The sequence below is a fragment of the Coenobita brevimanus genome, chromosome 14, assembly GCF_032717465.1.
Source record: "Coenobita brevimanus isolate Jiangsu-jjx chromosome 14, ASM3271746v2, whole genome shotgun sequence".
Taxonomy (NCBI): domain Eukaryota; kingdom Metazoa; phylum Arthropoda; class Malacostraca; order Decapoda; family Coenobitidae; genus Coenobita; species Coenobita brevimanus.
Window position 1 is genome coordinate 2,492,837 of NC_136967.1, and position 18,150 is coordinate 2,510,986.

General features: G+C 41.9%; 1 protein-coding gene across 3 annotated transcripts in view; it reads left to right on the forward strand.

Annotated features, from left to right (window-relative positions):
• The first annotated feature begins 13,825 nt into the window (after positions 1 to 13,825).
• The window catches only part of ras (Inosine-5'-monophosphate dehydrogenase ras), a 33,773-nt gene continuing 29,448 nt past the window's right edge, over positions 13,826 to 18,150 (forward strand). For all 3 annotated transcript variants that reach the window (XM_080265375.1, XM_080265377.1, XM_080265376.1), the window contains exons 1-2: positions 13,826 to 14,034; positions 18,047 to 18,095. In XM_080265375.1, coding sequence (XP_080121501.1) covers positions 13,937 to 14,034; positions 18,047 to 18,095 — 147 coding nt within the window. In that variant the 5' untranslated portion in view covers positions 13,826 to 13,936. The remainder of the gene's footprint in view (positions 14,035 to 18,046; positions 18,096 to 18,150) is intronic.

Below are 18,150 nucleotides of genomic sequence, written 5' to 3' on the forward strand. Positions count from 1 at the left end.
GAAACAAAAACGATGACGATGGTGGTGATGATGATGATGATGATCGGTAGGTCTGTGAGGTGGTGTCTGGATTCCGGGAGCTTGAATGGTGTGTGAATGAATGTGTGGCTCATTTCACTGCGCATACTGTTTGTAGATGTACGTATTTAGGTATGTGGGGTGCATAGACTGAATAAGATAACACACCGAAGTTTATGAATGATGTGGAATAACGAAATCTAGCGATAAAGGGGGAAAAAGAGGGTGTAGTAATAGATGGTGCGGTTATACAGGGAGAATGGGTGTAGACGGGGGGGGGGGTGAAAAGGAGGGAGTGTATGTGAATGAGTGTGAGGCGGGGAGGAGGCCAGGAAAAGGAAAGGATCCGTAAAAGATATGGAATAAGATAGTTTAGTAATAAGGAAAAAAAAAAAAAGAGTATGTGCTTTGAACGTATAGGGAACAGATGTGAACAGGTCAGTGAAGAGGGTAGATGTGAGTGGGTCTGAGGGTGTGAGAGGAGGAGGAAGACCGAGGAATAGATGGCTGGATTCGTGAAAGACGTAGAATATGTTAGTTTGATGCTATGAGGGTAGAAGAGTTTGTGTCTAAGACGATATGGTGAGAGAACAGATGTGAATAGAACAGTGACAAAAGTATATGTGTGTGAGTATTAGGGTGTAAGGAGGCGAGGAAGACCGATTAATAGTTGATTAGTAAGGAGGACTGTGGTAAAAGAATGTGTGGTTCGATAATATGGTCACGTGGAGAGGGTGAATGTTAGTAGGGCGGTGAAAAGGGCGTACGAGTGAGTGCGAGGGTGGGAGGAGGCGTGTAGGACGTGGAACAGGGAAATTTGTTGATAAAGGAAAAAGGCTGCTTAGATGGTACAGTTATATAGGGAGATTGTATGTAAATAGGACAATAAATAGGATAAATAGTATGGTGATTTTGAAGATAGGAGGAGTGTAAGACCGAGAATTAAGCTCGATGGATGTGACAAGGGAACTTATGAGACAGCGACATGGGACGAAAATCATGCAAAACAACTACGGTAACTTTGAATGTTGATGAATGAATGGACACCCACTTGACTAGACTTTCATCCCCTTCTTAATATGGCTTATGACGTACTGGTTCTACCCCACAGTCGTTGTCAGAAGGACTTAAAGGAAGCGCGTTGTTGTGAATAATTTTGTCTGCGGGATGAAAGCGAGATTTACAGAAGACATGAGTACTGAATGAATGGAAGTGTAGTTTATTTTCGTGAGGCACTTTGATGTTAGTTCACATTTTTGTATCTTAATCTAGCCTTACCTAACTTAACCTCACGAATCTATCCTAACCTACCGCCCTTGTCAGCCTAACTTAACCTAACAAATCAAACGTAACTACCACCCTAGTCAACCTAACCTAACCTAACCAAATCGATTCAAACTCCCTAACTTGACGTAACCAAACCTAACCAAATCGAATCTAACTCCCAAAATTGACAAACAAACCTAAATTCGTGTGTATATTTTTTCTGTTTCTGATCCTTTATATTCATGTGATAAAGGTTCCTCAGTCATTTCAGCTCGGTTGATGGCCAAGTGTTTGTACGTATCGAGAAAACAAAATCCACACGAACAAATTATATTAAATGTTTGTAGGAATCCAGAAAACAAAATCTAAACAAACAAAAATATATTAAATGTTTGTAGTTATCAAGAAAACAAAATCTAAACACAAAAATATAATAAATGTTTGTAGGTCTCGAGAAAAAATCAAAACAAACAAAAATATATTAAATGTTTGTAGGTACCGAGGAAACAAAATCTAAACAAACAGAAATATATTAAATGTTTGTACGTATCGAGAACACCACGAGTCATCGCACATCAGTTTTAAAGAAAGCTTGACTCACCAGATCAGTTTTAGAGTGAGAGAGAGCCAAAGTGAGCGAGGTGGGTTTGGTGTGTTCCTGGCACCCCCACACCAAGCCTGACCATCGCTCTTGTGGCATGGTTGGTGTACTGGAGTGTGGTGATTTTCTTACACCACACCACACCACTCTGTCACTCTCACCCTTACGCTTATCTCACACTGTTATTCTCCTAAATGAACCCTTTCGCAGTGTCGGTCTGTTTGTTCTTCTATCCATTTATCTTCTATCTGTCTGTCTATATATATATATAATCTATCTTTCTATCTGTTTATCTAAATCTAACTTTGCCCTGTTATCAGTATATAACATCTTTTCATCACATTTGATCTTCGTCCAATCCAAATGGTCTCCCCCTCCTCTCTCTTTCTGAAGACAAACAAGCGAAGAAGTTAATATAATAATAATAATAATAGTACTAATAATAATAATCTATATTACAGTGACCCGATTTCTGTATGTTTGTTGGTTTGTTTGTTACCGTAACACAGCAAAAAAGGGGCACCGTAGCGCAATTTTTGTGAGAGCAAGGTACCGTTAAAATGCTCTAACTTGAAGAATAAAACAATATCCAGTCCATTCGGGCCACCGGTTCCCAAGTTATGACTCATTTCTGGCCTTTTGACATCGAGCGGAGGCCGCCTTCTGTGGCCTATAAGCGAGTAGTAGTAGTAGTAGTAATAATAATAATAATAATAATAATAATAATAATAATAAAAAGAAACTCCAGATTTATTCCATGGTTAAAGATTCATTAAACAACCAACCAACAGAAAATGCAGGAACTTGTATGGCGGTAGGAAAATTAAGAAAAGTAGGCTGACAGGCAGACATATACAAGGAAAAAAACATAAATAGTGAAAATAAGTAGAAAAGAGAGGCAGAGCATTAGGCAGGCCGGGAAGGCATCTGTACATCTCAGTCACTGGGTCACAAGGACGTCGCCGTTACGTAACCAGGAATCGGGACTAATTAGTATCTCCATTTTTATAAACCACATTCTCATAACTTTCTTCCCTAGTCGAAATATAAGAAAATAATTGACTTTAGAGTACATGCTGTTAATTAAGAGCAGTGACTGACCCGGCCAGGCAGGTCAAGGAACCCGTCCCACGAGGCAAGTCGGGTGGTGGTGTCTCCTGCTCCCAAGACAGCTGGCAGCGGTGAAGAGGACGGCACAGGGCTATTTTCAGGGCGCCCTAGTTGGTTGGTTGGTCCGTTCCCCGTTCTACCCTGCCTCATCCCTAGCCCCATCCCATCAAATCTCCCTAGCATTTCCCTCTTAAATCCACCCTTGTCCCGCCAAATTCCTGTCCCGTTGCATCTCTCCATGCCGAAGTGTCCTCTCCTATTTTCTCTGTATCCGCATTTAACTTTGCTTTAGAAAATTCTCTCCATCCCTTCTCCTCTCCACCTTCCGTCCCCATTCCTTCCACGCTTCTCCAACTCTAAGCGTGTGCATACGTCGCAATCGTGTTTTTGTGTTGCAAGGTGGATATTTCGGTTCAAGGTCGGGCGTGGCGGGAGACGCGAGGGGACGCATGTAATGTTGAAGCGATCGAGCCTACAGATACGTCTTTTCATCATTTCTGCGACCGATGTTTATTATTATTATTATTATTATTATTATTACACTACTACTACTGCTGCGCTACTACTACTACTACTACTACTACTAGGAAAATGCCACCAAGAATACAACCTTTCTCTGAATAAGGATTTCCAATGTACGGTGAAGACTACAGCGATGAATACCATAAAAATTAATAACAAAAATTTTCTAAAGGTAATCCATCCATCATCCAGTCCCACGTTGCCCAATGAGGAGCGTAGGAGCCCGGGGTAGGCAGGTTGGTCTTGACATTTAGGATGAGAGTGTGAATAATAAATCGCTGAGAAGACATTACGAAGCACAAATGCCACCTACTCATTTTTTTTTATTTATTTATCGAGGCGAAGATGCACTTATCAGGGTGGTGATGTTTGGCTGAATGCAACTTTACTTCATAATCTCTTTACTCGTTAGCATTATTGATTGACTACACATATCTCCCGGGGGGTGGCGGGGGAAAAATGGGTTAGTAAATAAGTTATTCGGACATGTTGCATTCAGCCAATCATCACCATCCTGTCAAGTGCATATTCGCCTCAGTAAGAAAAACTAAGTATAGAATTCGTCCCTTCTGTGAACAAGGATTTATTTATTTATTTTTTTTACTACGGCACTGAGCGCTGTCTAGTCTCTTAAAGCGTTGCCTGCCGCCCACGTCACACCTACTTCCTAGAGCCAACGCCATGCCAGAGAGAGAGAGAGAGAATTTTTGAAAGAAGGTGTGGATTTTTTTTTTTTTAATGCGAGGAAGAAGGAACCAAAGGCCATGAGCCCGCAGTAACAGTTCCCTCCAAGAGAAAAACAAAATACAATAGAGAGCCAAATTCAAGATCCGATCATTTTGAGATGCCTGGACACACTACGTTTGAAAGACTGGAGAACCACTGTGTACTGTGCATGTTTAATTTTATGTGCTTTGTGTGTGTGTGTGTGTGTGTGTGTGTGTGTGTGTGTGTGTGTGTGTGTGTGTGTGTTTCTATGTTTGTATGTATGAGTGTATGTGTGTCGTAAGAAACGAATCAGTTCTAAAAATCTCAACGTTTTAGGCCCAACTGCTACCGCAAGCTGAAACTGACAAATAATCATAAGGTAGCAAAGAAGCTCTCTCTCTCTCTCTCTCTCTCTCTACCATTAGGCTACCCTCTGTCTAGCTCATGAGTCACACCTCTCCCACTCATATACCTCTCCATGTCATCCCTTTCCCCTCGCCCCTACACCAGACACACACTCCTAGTCAGTCTTTCATTCATCACTCCAATAAAGCTGTAATAAGTAATTTTTCTATAAGTACTAAAGATTTAACAAAAGAAAAAGTTGTCCAAAAAAATACTTAGTGTGAGGACTGACTAATATAAGGGGTGTCCATTGTGGCTGTGTGAGGGTCGTCGATGAGTAGGGACGGGGGAGTGGAGGTGTAGCTGGGGGGAGGGCGATTTTGTGTCAGTCGCCTCGGATGTAGAAGCGGATGTGGCGCCAGGTAATAGGTGGTTGTGTGTGTGTGTGTGTGTGTGTGTGTGTGTGTGTGTGTGTGTGTGTGTCTATCTACCTGTCTATTTATCTGTCTATCTATTTATCTATATCTGTCTATCTACATCGACACAGCCTGCGTCAAAAACATGTTAGAGGCTATTAAGATGTGCCAGTTAAATAGCTGAGGATGAGGTGGTACAAGATTTTCAACCCAAAGGGAATTCCTGGTTACCTGTTTACGACGCAGGTCAAAGAAAAGGTCATTGCACTGAAGCGGTTGACCTCAAATGACCTCTTTTCCTTCTTATTGACCTCTACAGACTTTTATTTGGTGTCAGGAGGCGCCTTTTTAAAACTGGGGGATTAGATATATCCTTTAATAAATCCTATGCTACTCTGAGAGTCTAAGCACAAATTTTTCTTAGCGTAACAAAAATAAGCAAAATACGTCTTTCTGCGCAAAAAATAAGCGTCCAACAGTAGCAGAAATAAGCAGAATTATGCGTCAAAGAGAGTAAGTCAATTTTCCTGTCACTCAAGCCGGGATGAATTATTAAAGTTGGCCATCCACCTTTAAACCATATATTCCTGGCCTTGTTTAACTAGGTCACCCCTGCTCAAAGAAAACGGGTAAAAAGCACACGGGCCACTTGATGAGATGGGATGATTGGGTGTAGGTGTGTGTGTAGGGTGTGGGGAGGGTGTGTGTGTGTGTGTGTGTGTGTGTGTGTGTGTGTTTTCGTGTCAGCACCTGCCACAATCACTGACCTACCTTTCCCTCCCATCTCCCTCCCTCCCTTCCTCCCTCCCTTCCATCTTCCCCTCTCTCCTCTCCTTTCCTGTCTCTTCTCCCTCCCCCTCCCTCCCTCGTTGTTCTTCTCCTTCCCCCTCCCTTTTCCCCTTCTTCCCTCTCCCTCCCCTCCCCATTCCATCTTCCTCTCTCCCTCTACTCCCTTACCCCTCCCTCCCTCCTTCCCTCCCCTTCACTAATAGGTCTTCTCCTCCTCCTCCTCCTGACTGGCTGTCAGACCGAAAACAGCGAGTTGTGATAAACGGAAAGGAATCCAAATGGCGTAATGTGATCAGCGGCGTTCCCCAAGGCTCAGTACTTGGACCGATACTTTTTATTATCTATATAAATGACATTGATGAGGGTCTAAATTGTAAAGTATCCAAATTTGCAGATGATACTAAAATAACCAGTAAAGTAACTTCAAAATTACAGTGGCAGCAGTTACAAAATGACCTTAATACTTTAGCAAGCTGGGCAGAAAAATGGCAAATGAAATTCAACACAGAAAAATGTAAAGTACTTCATATTGGAAGTAACAATGTCCATGCAAATTACAAAATGAACAATATTCAGTTATCAAGTACAGACAGTGAAAAGGATCTTGGTGTGATAATATCAAATGACCTAAAACCAAGCAAGCAGTGTACCGATGCGGTAAAAATTGCAAACAAGCTAGTGGGTTTTATTGGAAGAACTTTCGAGTTTAAATCGGAAAAAAGTCATACTTGCCTTGTACAACTCGCTAGTGCGCCCCCATCTTGAGTATTGTGTGCAATTCTGGTCTCCGTACTACAGAAAGGACATTGAAAAATTAGAGAAAATTCAGCGAAGAATCACAAAAATGGTACCACGACTTAGAAACAAACCATATGAGGAACGCCTTGAAGAACTTAAATTATTTAGCCTAACGAAGCGCAGGTTAAGAGGGGACCTTATTGAAGTTTTCAAAATCATGAAGGGATATGACAACTTAGACATGAATAAATATTTTGATATAGACCGGTCGAGTCAAACCAGAAGTAATGGCTGCAAAATCATGGGAAAACGATTCCAATCCCACGAAGCAAAATATTTCTTCTTTAACAGAGTTGTAAATATCTGGAACAGATTACCCTCAGATACCGTGAACAGTATCTCAATTGAGACATTCAAAAACAAATTAGACAAGTATTTGCATGAAAATCCTCAGCTGACTCTTTTTCTGTCCGAATAACTTGCTTTTTATAGCTACGGTACATGTAAGTTCATGCCCCTTAGTCTACAAGACACCCTGTAAACAATGTACCCGTACATAGTGTTGCGTCACGATATTATACATTTCCAATTTATTCGGTGCAAACAAAGCAATATAAGCACAGATTAGGATCTGCACAGATAACCCTGAGTTAACGGTCACTACTCTTACTTTCGACCTGTGATGGGCTGTGGATCACTGAGGGTCCCTGTTAGTCAAGTGACCACCATCGGGATTTTTTTAATGTACCAGGGGTCACTGCTTCAGGATGAAACTTGTGTACTGTCCCACATGGGAGAGTTCCTTGTTTCAGTGGAGTGAACGGAGCTATTGCCTGATTGACTGCTGCCTACCTAAAAAGCGCCAGGGAAGGATGCCGCACCACCCCTAAACATCCACTCTGTGCATAGCACATCCACACTGTGCACTGTGCAGTCCCCATGATCTGAGACACCCGTCCTATATACTTTTCAGTCTCCCCAGCGCAAAGAAAGCAATATAAGCACAGGTTAGGAGCTGCACAGATAACCCTGAGTTAACGGTCACTACTCTTACTTTCGACCTGTGATGGGCTGTGGATCACTGAGGGTCCCTGTTAGTCAAGTGACCACCATCGGGATTTTTTTAATGTACCAGGGGTCACTGCTTCAGGATGAAACTTGTGTACTTGTCCCACATGGGAGAGTTCCTTGTCTCAGTGGAGCAAACGGAGCTAGGGCCTGATTGACTGCTGCCTACCTTAAAAGCGCCAGGCAAGGCTGCTGCACCACTCCCTAAACATCCACACTGTGCAGTGTGTAGCTTCCACGTTATGTCCACAGACTTCCCATTAACTCAATGTAACTGGTTTATAATGTCATGCCGTAACTATTATTTTATTTGTTTACTTTCTCTTTCAGGTTACTCTATCGGGTAGCTTATAGATAAAGTATTATAGAATGTGACTTTTCCTTTCCAATGTTTCCTATAAAATTTCCATGTCAGTTTTTCCATGCTGCATGGTGGTTTTTCTCACTTTTTCCTGGAGGGTTTGGTGGTGGGGGGAGCCTTCTTGCTTTCCTATCCTTATCCTTCAACATGTAGAGTTAGATCTTGTAGTCATAACTTTCTCTAACAAGCAGCCTCGAAAGGACCATAAGGTCTGTTGCTGTTTGCTTTCCTGTGTAATCCTGTGTAATCCTCCTCCACCTCTTTTCCTTTCCTTCTCACTCTTCTCGTCTTTCCTTCCCCCCATCTCTCTCTCTCTCTCTCTCTCTCTCTCTCTCTCTCTCTCTCTCTCTCTCTCTCTCCATTTCCCATTGATTATCGTCTCATTATAGTTTCTTTTTCGTAATTATTAGTTCAATTTCAGTTCTAAGGGTTAGGGAAGAGTGTTTTTGGATTCGATAAACACCTCTATGCTTGTGTTCAATATTCTCTCTCTCTCTCTCTCTCTTTAATTACCTCGGTCGTATAGCGTCTGATATTTGAGAGCATCGCGTGCTTAGTTGTAGTTGTTGTTGATGGTGGTGATAGCGATTGGTGCGGTGGTGATAGTGTTGTTGTTGTTGTTGTTGGTGGTGGTGATGGTGGTGCGATGGGTGTGGTGGTAATAGTGGTAGTGTTGTTGTTGTTGTTGTTGGTAGTGGTGGTGGTGATGGATGTAGTGATGGTGGTTGTGGGTATGGTGGTAATAGTGGTAGTGTTGTCGTAGGTAGTAGTGGTGATGATGGATGTGGTGGTAATAGTGTTGTTGTTGTTGTTGTTCCTTCAGTTCTCTACCTACAAAAGACTGACCTGATTTTTTCCCATTCCATTCTTTCTCTCACATTCCCTACTTTCCCTTCTCTCCCCTCCGCTCCACTCTCACTCTTTCCTCCCCTCCCCTCCCCCTCTCTTCCCCTCCCCTGCCGTCTCCTCTCATACCCTTACCCTCCCCCTCTTTCTCTCCTTCCCCCCCCCTTCTCCTCTTTTTTTTCCACTCCAGTTCCTCGTCTTTCTGTCTCCTAACTTTCCCTCTTCAATTCCTTCTGTCTCCTCCCTTTCCCTCGCCTCCCCCTCTTCCTCTTCTCTCTTCTCTTTCTCTTCCCCTATCTTCTCTTTCCTTCCCTTCCCCTTCACTCCCTCTTTCTTTTCTCCCTTTCTCTCACCTGTCATCTTCTCTCTCGCCTATCCTCTCACCTTTCCTCCCTTTTCCCTCCCTCTCTTCTCCCTGCCCTTCCTTTCCCCTCCCCCCTCTTGCCCAACTCAGGTAAATTAAAGTGAAAAACATGTATTTGAGTGTGTGTGTGTGTGTGTGTGTGTGTGTGTGTGTGTGTGTGTGTGTGTGTGTGTGTGTGGTAACCGAGTAGGTGGGATGGGGGCTGTTACGTGGCCAAAGGTAGCGGGTCGGGACAGGAAGAGGGGAAGGGGAAGGGGAGGGGTTGGGGGCTGGAGGAGGGGAAGGGGAAGAGGAGAGGTTGGGCCAGGAGGGAGGGGGAAAGGGAGGGTGAAAGGGGAAGGGGATGAGGTTACGAAGAGGCGCTATGGAATGCCTCTCTCTCTCTCTCTCTCTCTCTCTCTCTCTCTCTCTCTCTCTCACACACACACACACACACACACACACACACACACACACACACACACACACACACACACACACACACACACACACCTGCCCTCCAACAAGTGTATGGATGCAGGCCCTAACTACCCAAACACCTGTATATACACCTAGCCCAGAGAACACCTGAACAGACCCATAAAAAAGGTCAACGTAAATATATATAAAAAAAATGCTAATGATAAATAAAATAATAAAATAAGGGTAGAAAAAATAGAGTAAATGTAAAAAATGACTCAAGGAAGGTAGAATCAGCATTGTATTTATAACGGATGTAAACCAAATATTTACTGTGAATAAATCTCCGTAGCATTCCTTTTCTTTAATATCCACTCTGTTTGGATGTGAAGTGTTTGGTGAAGAGTTAGTTATTTTTGCAATCGATTTTTGTAATTAAAGAGGATATGAAATAAGTTTGAAGATAATGAAATGTAATAACCCCAATGAATTGCTATGGAAACGTACCACGAAGTCTCCCTTCTTCTTTTCTCCTCCCCTCCTCCTCCTCCTCCTCCTTTTCTTCTTCTTCTTCTTCTATCCCTTCTCTTCCGCAACCCCTTTCTTCTCCTGGAATCTGACCTCCAAGCACAAGATTCCTGTACATATAGGTGATGGGAGGCGGAGATGAAGTTCAAGATCCGCAGGTGACATTTCGTAGTCTGGTCCCCCTCCTCCCCTCTAGACCTCCCTCAGTCCGGATTATGCTGGTTTCTTTCTTTCTTTTTTTCTTCTACCCGCGCAGTGAGACGTTAGGTGTGTGAGGGCGTCGCATGCTTAGTAGTAGTAGTAGTAGTAGTAGTAAAAGTTTCACCATACAGTTCATTTGTTCAACCATCAGACGATTTTATTCAGCTTTGGAAGGACCTATAGGTATACGAAGACTTTATCTAACCCCTCCAGTTTGAAAGTACACGATGTTTGCCTTAGTTATGTTGTTCTTAACCCGTACGCCTTCTTGCTGAAATAAAACGTATGAAGAAAAAAAGAATCATCATCATCATCATCATCATCATCATCATCAGTCCAGACCACTTTTCCCACTCGGTGATGGAATGAGCAGGATCCAGAGAGCAAGAAAAATCCTGATAGAAGGAGAACCAAATGCAAACATCGTCCTTAGACTGAAGAGGTTACTTGTGGATAGGTCGGTCAGAATGTATATACTGTTAATTGTAAGTTACGTCATTTGAGAAGGGAAGATGTGGGGGCAGACGGCATGAGGCGCTTCTTCGCGTGTTCATCTCCATAACTTCCGGCAGGCCTTTGAGCCTTTGGTGGGTTTTTCACCCACTGTCCTAGAATGCAAGGCTACTGCATCGTCCAGGTTACTTCCTCTAGGCACTCATTGTACCTACCAAGCCACAAAGGGTGGGTGGACACCTTAATCGAATGGCCCCAGCTGCCCGCACCAGGATCCAAACCCTGGCGCCAACAGGCTGGCATCTTCGGGTGTTGCAATACTTCCCGGAGGGGGTGGGGTGTCCAGGAAAAGAAAAAGGAAACGCCCCTGATGATACCGGTTTTACCACCCTCCCTTAAGCCCTTCACCCCGAAGACCTCATTGTTAGTCTTCTTATATTCTGACGACCTTATTCTGCTAAGGATGCACTTTTCGAACCGGCAGGGTTAGACACAGCGTTTATCCCAACACTACAACAGATCCAGTCCCATCCTGCGTGGCCTTTCATTAACCCCCTCGCTGCCAGGACGTCTCGTGTTTTACTCTTTCTGGCTCCAAGCGATTTTGTATTTGGGAAAGCATTCTCGTAGTGAAGCATTTAATGATGACGCTATGAAATCACGCTAGTTGGAAAAGTCTCTGCAGAGCTAGAAAATAACTAAATAAATAAAAATCGTCAGAAGATGGCAATAAACTACAAAAAAGTTATGGCAGTAAAGTAATTCTCTCCCCCAGGCTCCTATAACTCACTCTGCCGAACCAAATCGTCTGGAGTTAGATGGAATAGGCTGCTTGGGTTGTTTACAGCTGATTTGTTTTCATCTGAGGGTCCTGGGCCACTCACTACTTGAATACTAAGTTGTGATTCCATGAGGCATAGTTATACAGTAGGAATGAGTCTCCTCGGTTACTAGTCATAATTATCCTCAAATCTGCCTTCTCTCGGCCATTAGCTGAACTGAAATGGGTTAGGGATCATTACCAAGTGAGAAATGTACTTGTAGAAATTAGTCTCCATGGTTGCTTGTCAAAATTATCCTTCCATTTTTATCATTCCAAGGCTCCTATGACTCGCTCAGCTGAATAGAATTGACTGTGTAACTGGATTATAACTGTACCCTGCTTTTATCATATAGTGTAGTCTGATTGGAGGATAATTTTGACTAGTAACCAAGGAGACTCATTTCTACTTAACGCTCATCGAATTTTCATGCAACCATGAGTTAGTATTCAAGTTGTGAGGATAATTTTGACTAGTAACCAAGGAGACCCATCGAATGTCATGCAACCACGACTTTGTATTCAAGCTGAGAGTGGTCTGGTTCCGTCAGATGAAAGCAAGACGCGGCCGTGAGCGAACCTTCTTCTCCCTGTCATGATAATTAAAAAAAAAAAAAGGCACATTCCTGTCTTCCTCCATGGTTTAGAGTGAAAATAACACCTTAATACCCTCTTGATTTATTATTATTATTATAATTATTATTATTATTATTATTATTAGTAGTAGTAGTAGTAGTAGTAGTGGTGGTAGTAGTAGTAGTAATAGTAATAGCAGTAGTAGTAGTAGTAATAATAATAGTAATAGCAGTAGTAGTAGTAGTAGTAATAGTAGTGGTAGTAATAATAGTATTTGTAGTAGCAGTAGTAGTAGTAGTAGTAGAAATAGTAGCAGTAGTAGTAGTGTTTGTTGTTTTTGTTGTATCATCAGGCTCATTTGAACGTCAACCAGTGGACTGCAAGCTGAAGTTGCCATTATCCTGCAGTCCACCATTCTCCTTCCGGGGAATGGGGAGGGAGTGGACGTTTATAACGAGCAGTGGATCCGACCGGTTATGTCAGTGTCACCGCGAGAAGGCGTCCCTCTTCAGCACTGTATTGATGCTAGAATTAAAATTATCATACAAGGGAATATTAAGGTGTAGTACGCAAAATAAATCGCCAAGGAAGAAGAAATAAATACTAGTGTTTGTACGGTCTTGAAAACATTAAAAAATCCAATAATATCTTTGGTAAAATCTATAGCAATTATTGGAGTAGGTTGGCATTTGGCATCATATCCCGGAATCCCAGACTATACAACATACCACCTCCAAGATCCGCCGGCCTTCACATGTACTGAACAGCCAAGTCAAGGTCGCTTCTTCTAAGGATACTTCACCCCCTCCCCGTCTCTTCTCCCCTTCCCCTAATCCCCGTACTCCTTCACTTCCCCCCTCCCCATCTCTTCTCCCCTTCTATCACTGTATTCCTCCAATTCCCCCTTCCCTGTCTCTCCTCTTCCCTGCTCCTGTACACAAGCACACACGGTCCTCTGTGGCCGGGTTCATGCGAGCACAACGTGACCTCCTCTCCCCCGACTCGCGAGATGAGGGTGGAGGGTGGAGGGCGGAGTGGGGCACCCCCCCCTCTCCCCTTCCTCCTCATCTCTCACCATCAGCTGCCTACACACCTTACAATCTCCCTGCAGATGTTTTAACTGCTACAGTTAATGCACTATCCTTTTTAACACCTATCATTTGTAGAAGCATCAGAGTACCATATGAAATGAAGTAGAGAATAAATGGGTTAAAAGCTTTATTGCATACGTGTGCTAATTTATGTTTACATTAGCCTTCTTCGTCATAACATCAGATAACGTGCCACCGGGCTGATGATCGATTTCTGAAGATTGCCTGACACATGGGCAATAGATGACTTCGCCAAAGTTCTTGGCATGGAACGGCAGTGTATTCACAGTGCTATTTCTGGCAAGAAGTGCCGTACGCAAGTTGAACTTCAAACTTCCCTCTTCTCTCGTTGCTTGGCAACAGGTGTATGATACAGGGAAACTAAAGTATTGACAAAACTTTTTAATATATTAGCAAAGGTACTTGTGTATTTTTGTAGGATATATAAATGTACTTTCTTACAGAAAGTTTTATCAGTGCAGTTTATTTGTAGGTGCCTTGTATTTCCACATTAATATATGTTGAGTATAGACTTTATTCTGAAAATTCTTGGCAACCGAGTTAACAGAGAAGCACCTCAGTCTGGTCCACGCGGTGAACTCGGGTGGATCAGAGAGCTAGGCGGGCGGAGAGTGCGTTGTTTGTGTCTGCACATTGTGCAACTTAAAAAGAGTGAGGACGAGAACTGGTGTATCTTTGTGCTGTCCATTTTCACGATGGCTGATTATCTGATCTGTGGAGGGACCAGTTACGTGCCAGAAGATGGGAACACTGGAGCTCAGATGTTCGCCAGTGGAGAAGGCCTTACCTACCAGTAAGCTGTCATGGGTCTTCCTCACTTTGTCAGCTTCATTCTCGCTGCTCCATTACTGTTCCCGCTCAGTCACTGTGCCCCAGCATAGGCCAGCGTGTTATTTATGCCGCTGTAATATTAATGGATGTGTGTAGTTAATGTGTGATGGTGGAGTGTGTTATAGGAGTAGCGAGAATGCATTATTCCCGTGTGGAAGAGGGTGAGCCCGATGAGGATGATGCTCGGGGAGGCTGCTGCCCTCTCGTACCATACATATCATATCCCGCCCACTTGTCACCGCAGGAATATTATTAGTTCACTGGTAACTTACGGTACGTTAAAGAATTTATGTTTTGAAAGGTTGAAGACCGCTGCTTTGTTTACATGTGGACAGTTTGGGTTACCGTACCGTACTTAAAATAGATGTTACAAGTTGTACTTTCATCGCAGTTTTTGAGATTATGCCTGCTGCTTGAATAGAGTGATATCTGATTGTGTGTGTTACCTGTAATAGTATACTGTCAGTCATAGTGAAGTAACCATATTTTAAATGTACTGTACCTTGTGAACAGCAAGTTATTTACCTTATTATTTTACATTGGTATCTAGAACTGGTTTCTAAATCCAGGAATTTTATAAATGAATGCCTTTTTTTTTTCGAAATGCATTTTCTGTTGGGTATATGGAATTATTTGTGCAAAATATGGATAATGTTTACAAAACCATAACAACAGATTCTTAAGAAATAATAATGTAAATTCATTGCACAGGTCTAAGTCAGCTTTTTTCTGTGACAGTTCTTCGGCAGATTATAAATAAGCGAGATATTGTGAGGTCTTCACTGTGACTGTGCTGGGGGTTTGCTTATGTTTTGTCCGTTACAAATTATGTTTTTGTTTCGTGATGGTCATAGGCAGTATGCTTTTGTTTTTGCTGGTGCACTATGGTTCCATTTCAGGTAGTCATGAGGCTGGAAGTGGATCTGTTGTGTGTTTTCAAATTTGAAATCAGTCAAAATGGACTTTGCTGACAGGGTAAGATTGGAAGTTGGACTTGGTTAGGCTCTTATGATGTGTATCTAGGTTAGACCAAGTGGCATTTGGGTAGCTTTAATGCCCAAAATGGCTTGAAATTAATTTGTTTATGCCTAGTTTCATCATTAAGGAAACAAAGAAAGCCAGGTTGGGGTTAATGTTTCCAAAGGCATAACACCACATAAGATATCCCACAATGTCTCACATATCTCGCTTATTTTTTGTTTGCAGAAGACTCGTCACAGAAGAAAGTTGACTTTGAGTCGCGCAACATTGATTCGCAGTATTATTTCTTAGGAATCCGGTGTTATGGTTTTGTAAACATTTACCTAATATAGCCTACCTGGAATAAGAGATTACACTTAACTCGTGAATCCAGTCTGTTTGTTTTTTTCTTTATGAAGGCTCCAGTGTGCTTACGTGCATTGGCAGGGATGCATCTTATATTTACCAGTATTTATATGCAGTGTTGTCGCATAAAAGTTCAGTGAGCCTTAATTAATAGAATGGAAATTCACCTCGTTTACAAGTTGCAGCAACCCACATGTTGCTTGGTATACAGTCATGGTTGCATAAAATTTGGTGAGCCATAGATAATGGGATGGATTGTCTCCATGGTTACTAGTCAAATCAGCACTCCTTTCTGACTGCACTTGGCCATCAGCTGTACTGAAATGTTTAGAAAGTTTCATCAAGCTAGAAAAACTGTGCTGCAGGTGCAGAATCTGATAAGATCTATCTATCTATTGCCAGACTCCTCAATCCCGTTCGGGGTGGCCACAAACAAATCACTTCCACGTCGTTCTGTCCCCCGCCATTTCACTGCCCCGCTCCCAATTCACCCCCCCCTCTCTCATATACCTCTCCACCCCATCCCTCCATCTCATCCTTGGCCTCCACCTTACTCACATACACTCTCTTCGTCAGTCTTTCATCCTCCATCCTCTCCACATGGCCAAACCACCTCAGTGTATTCCTCCTAATGCTTCCTATCACATCCACATCCACACCACAATACTCCTTTATATCCTCATTTGTCAGCCTGTCTCTCCATGTAACTCCACAGGCTTCTCTTAAATAACTCATTTCCACTGCGCTCACTCTTGACTTATGTCCTTTCAGCAACGTCCAAGCTTCACTTCCATACATTAGAGTTGGTATCACAATACTGTCATGTAGTAACTTTTTCACTTCCATGCTCACTTCCCTGCTTCTTATCACTGCTTTCAAGGAACCAGCAGCCTTTCTTCCCTGCTGTACCCTTTCAAGCACTTCACTCTCCAAACCTCCATCCTTACTCATCACACTACTTTAATACTTAAACGTAAGCACATTTTCCAATTTCTCACCATCCAACCTCACTGTACATTCACTGACTTCACCTCTCTCAAAGACCATATTTACTCTCATACCTTTTTATCCCATTCTATCTCCTTCATAAATCTTTCCTCTGCTACCTTCTCATTCTCTTAGCCTAGATTAAAACCAAATCAGTCATCAGCTTTGTGTGTATTATGTAGCTTGTGTATGTAATATGAAACTGTAGTACCGGTATGTTTTGTGTAGACCATATCTTACCTGGTACAGTACTGTATATATTTTGGTGACTACTGTATCCTATGTAAGTTTTGAAGACCATATTGTGCAGTATGCGTGAGGAAGACTGTACCAGTACCTTATTGTATGTGTTTGGAGGACTGTTCTACTGTATCTATCATTTGGATGAAGAGAGTGGAACACTGTTGAGAGAAGGAAGAGCAAATAAGGAATGAATGACGTGGACTAATTAAAGTTGGATGTGAATGCTACAACCACCTCCTTTCATGCTTGGCATGGGGGATGGTGGGGGGGACCCAAATGAGAGCAAGGCATTTGGGGTGATGAATGCCAGCAAGGTTATTTAGCACTGGGATATGAATGGGACCAGAAGGGCTAAAAGATCTCTTAATCCATTTGCTGGTATTGTCTGTCTATTTGATAACAACAGGCAGTTTTATGAAGCTTTAGAAAACAATGTAGTTAAAATTTAGAACAGTGTTGTTCAACTTGGGATGCCATATTGGTCTCTGAAGACTTAAGGTATATTGCTAGCATCACTTTTCAGTCTAAACATCTCTTAAAGGTATATTGCTAGCCTCACTTTTCAGTCTAAACATCTCTTAAACTTTGTGCTGTAAAAGAAACTCCCCCAGGATAACTATTATGTGACTAATAAATATATTGAGGATGGTAATCTAGTGAAATTAATGAGGCAGAATACAAGATTTGGATTAAATAGTGCCTAAATAAATGAACATATGCATCTCTGAGTAATGGAGACGAAACAATACATGTGCCCCCAGGGTTTACACCATAAGGGGGAGGGAACATCATAGTAGCTTTGCAGATGTTCATTTTATGTATGCAATATATATATATATAAAATCCATAAATGCATCATACAGTACTTCTCTCCATACTCTGCCTATCGATGTTAGTTTCTTAACCTTTTGTGACATTACTGAAAGTCATTCCATTATTTTTTTTATTTTTTTTTTTTTTCCTGGTCCTCTTCACTTGTCTAATCAGATAAGCTAGTGGTAATGAAAATACAATAATTCTTAAGAGTCTGTATACAGTGATTCATTTGATGAAGCACATTATAGTTATGGAATGCTTTTATTTTTTAAGACCAGTGGTATTCCTGCCATTAGAATATATACCGTATTTGTGTGTGTGTGTGTCTATTGCCAGATGTTTTAATCCCATAAGGTGTGTGTGTGTATACAGCTTGTATATATATATATATATATATATATATATATATATATATATATATATATATATATATATATATATAATGGTATGTATTTTATATAGCCTATATTAATTTATATTTTGAATATGTACTGTACTGTATACTGTATATATTAGAGAGAGAAAGCTATCAAATTACGTTATGGTTGATTGAGTTTAGGGAAATAATTTGCTTACTTAGTAATATCGTTTCTTCTTATCAGTGACTTCATCATCCTACCTGGGTTCATTGACTTCACAGCAGAGGAAGTGGTAAGTGAAGCAGAGTGTTTATCATTGACAGTGATATATAGTGTCAGCTATACTG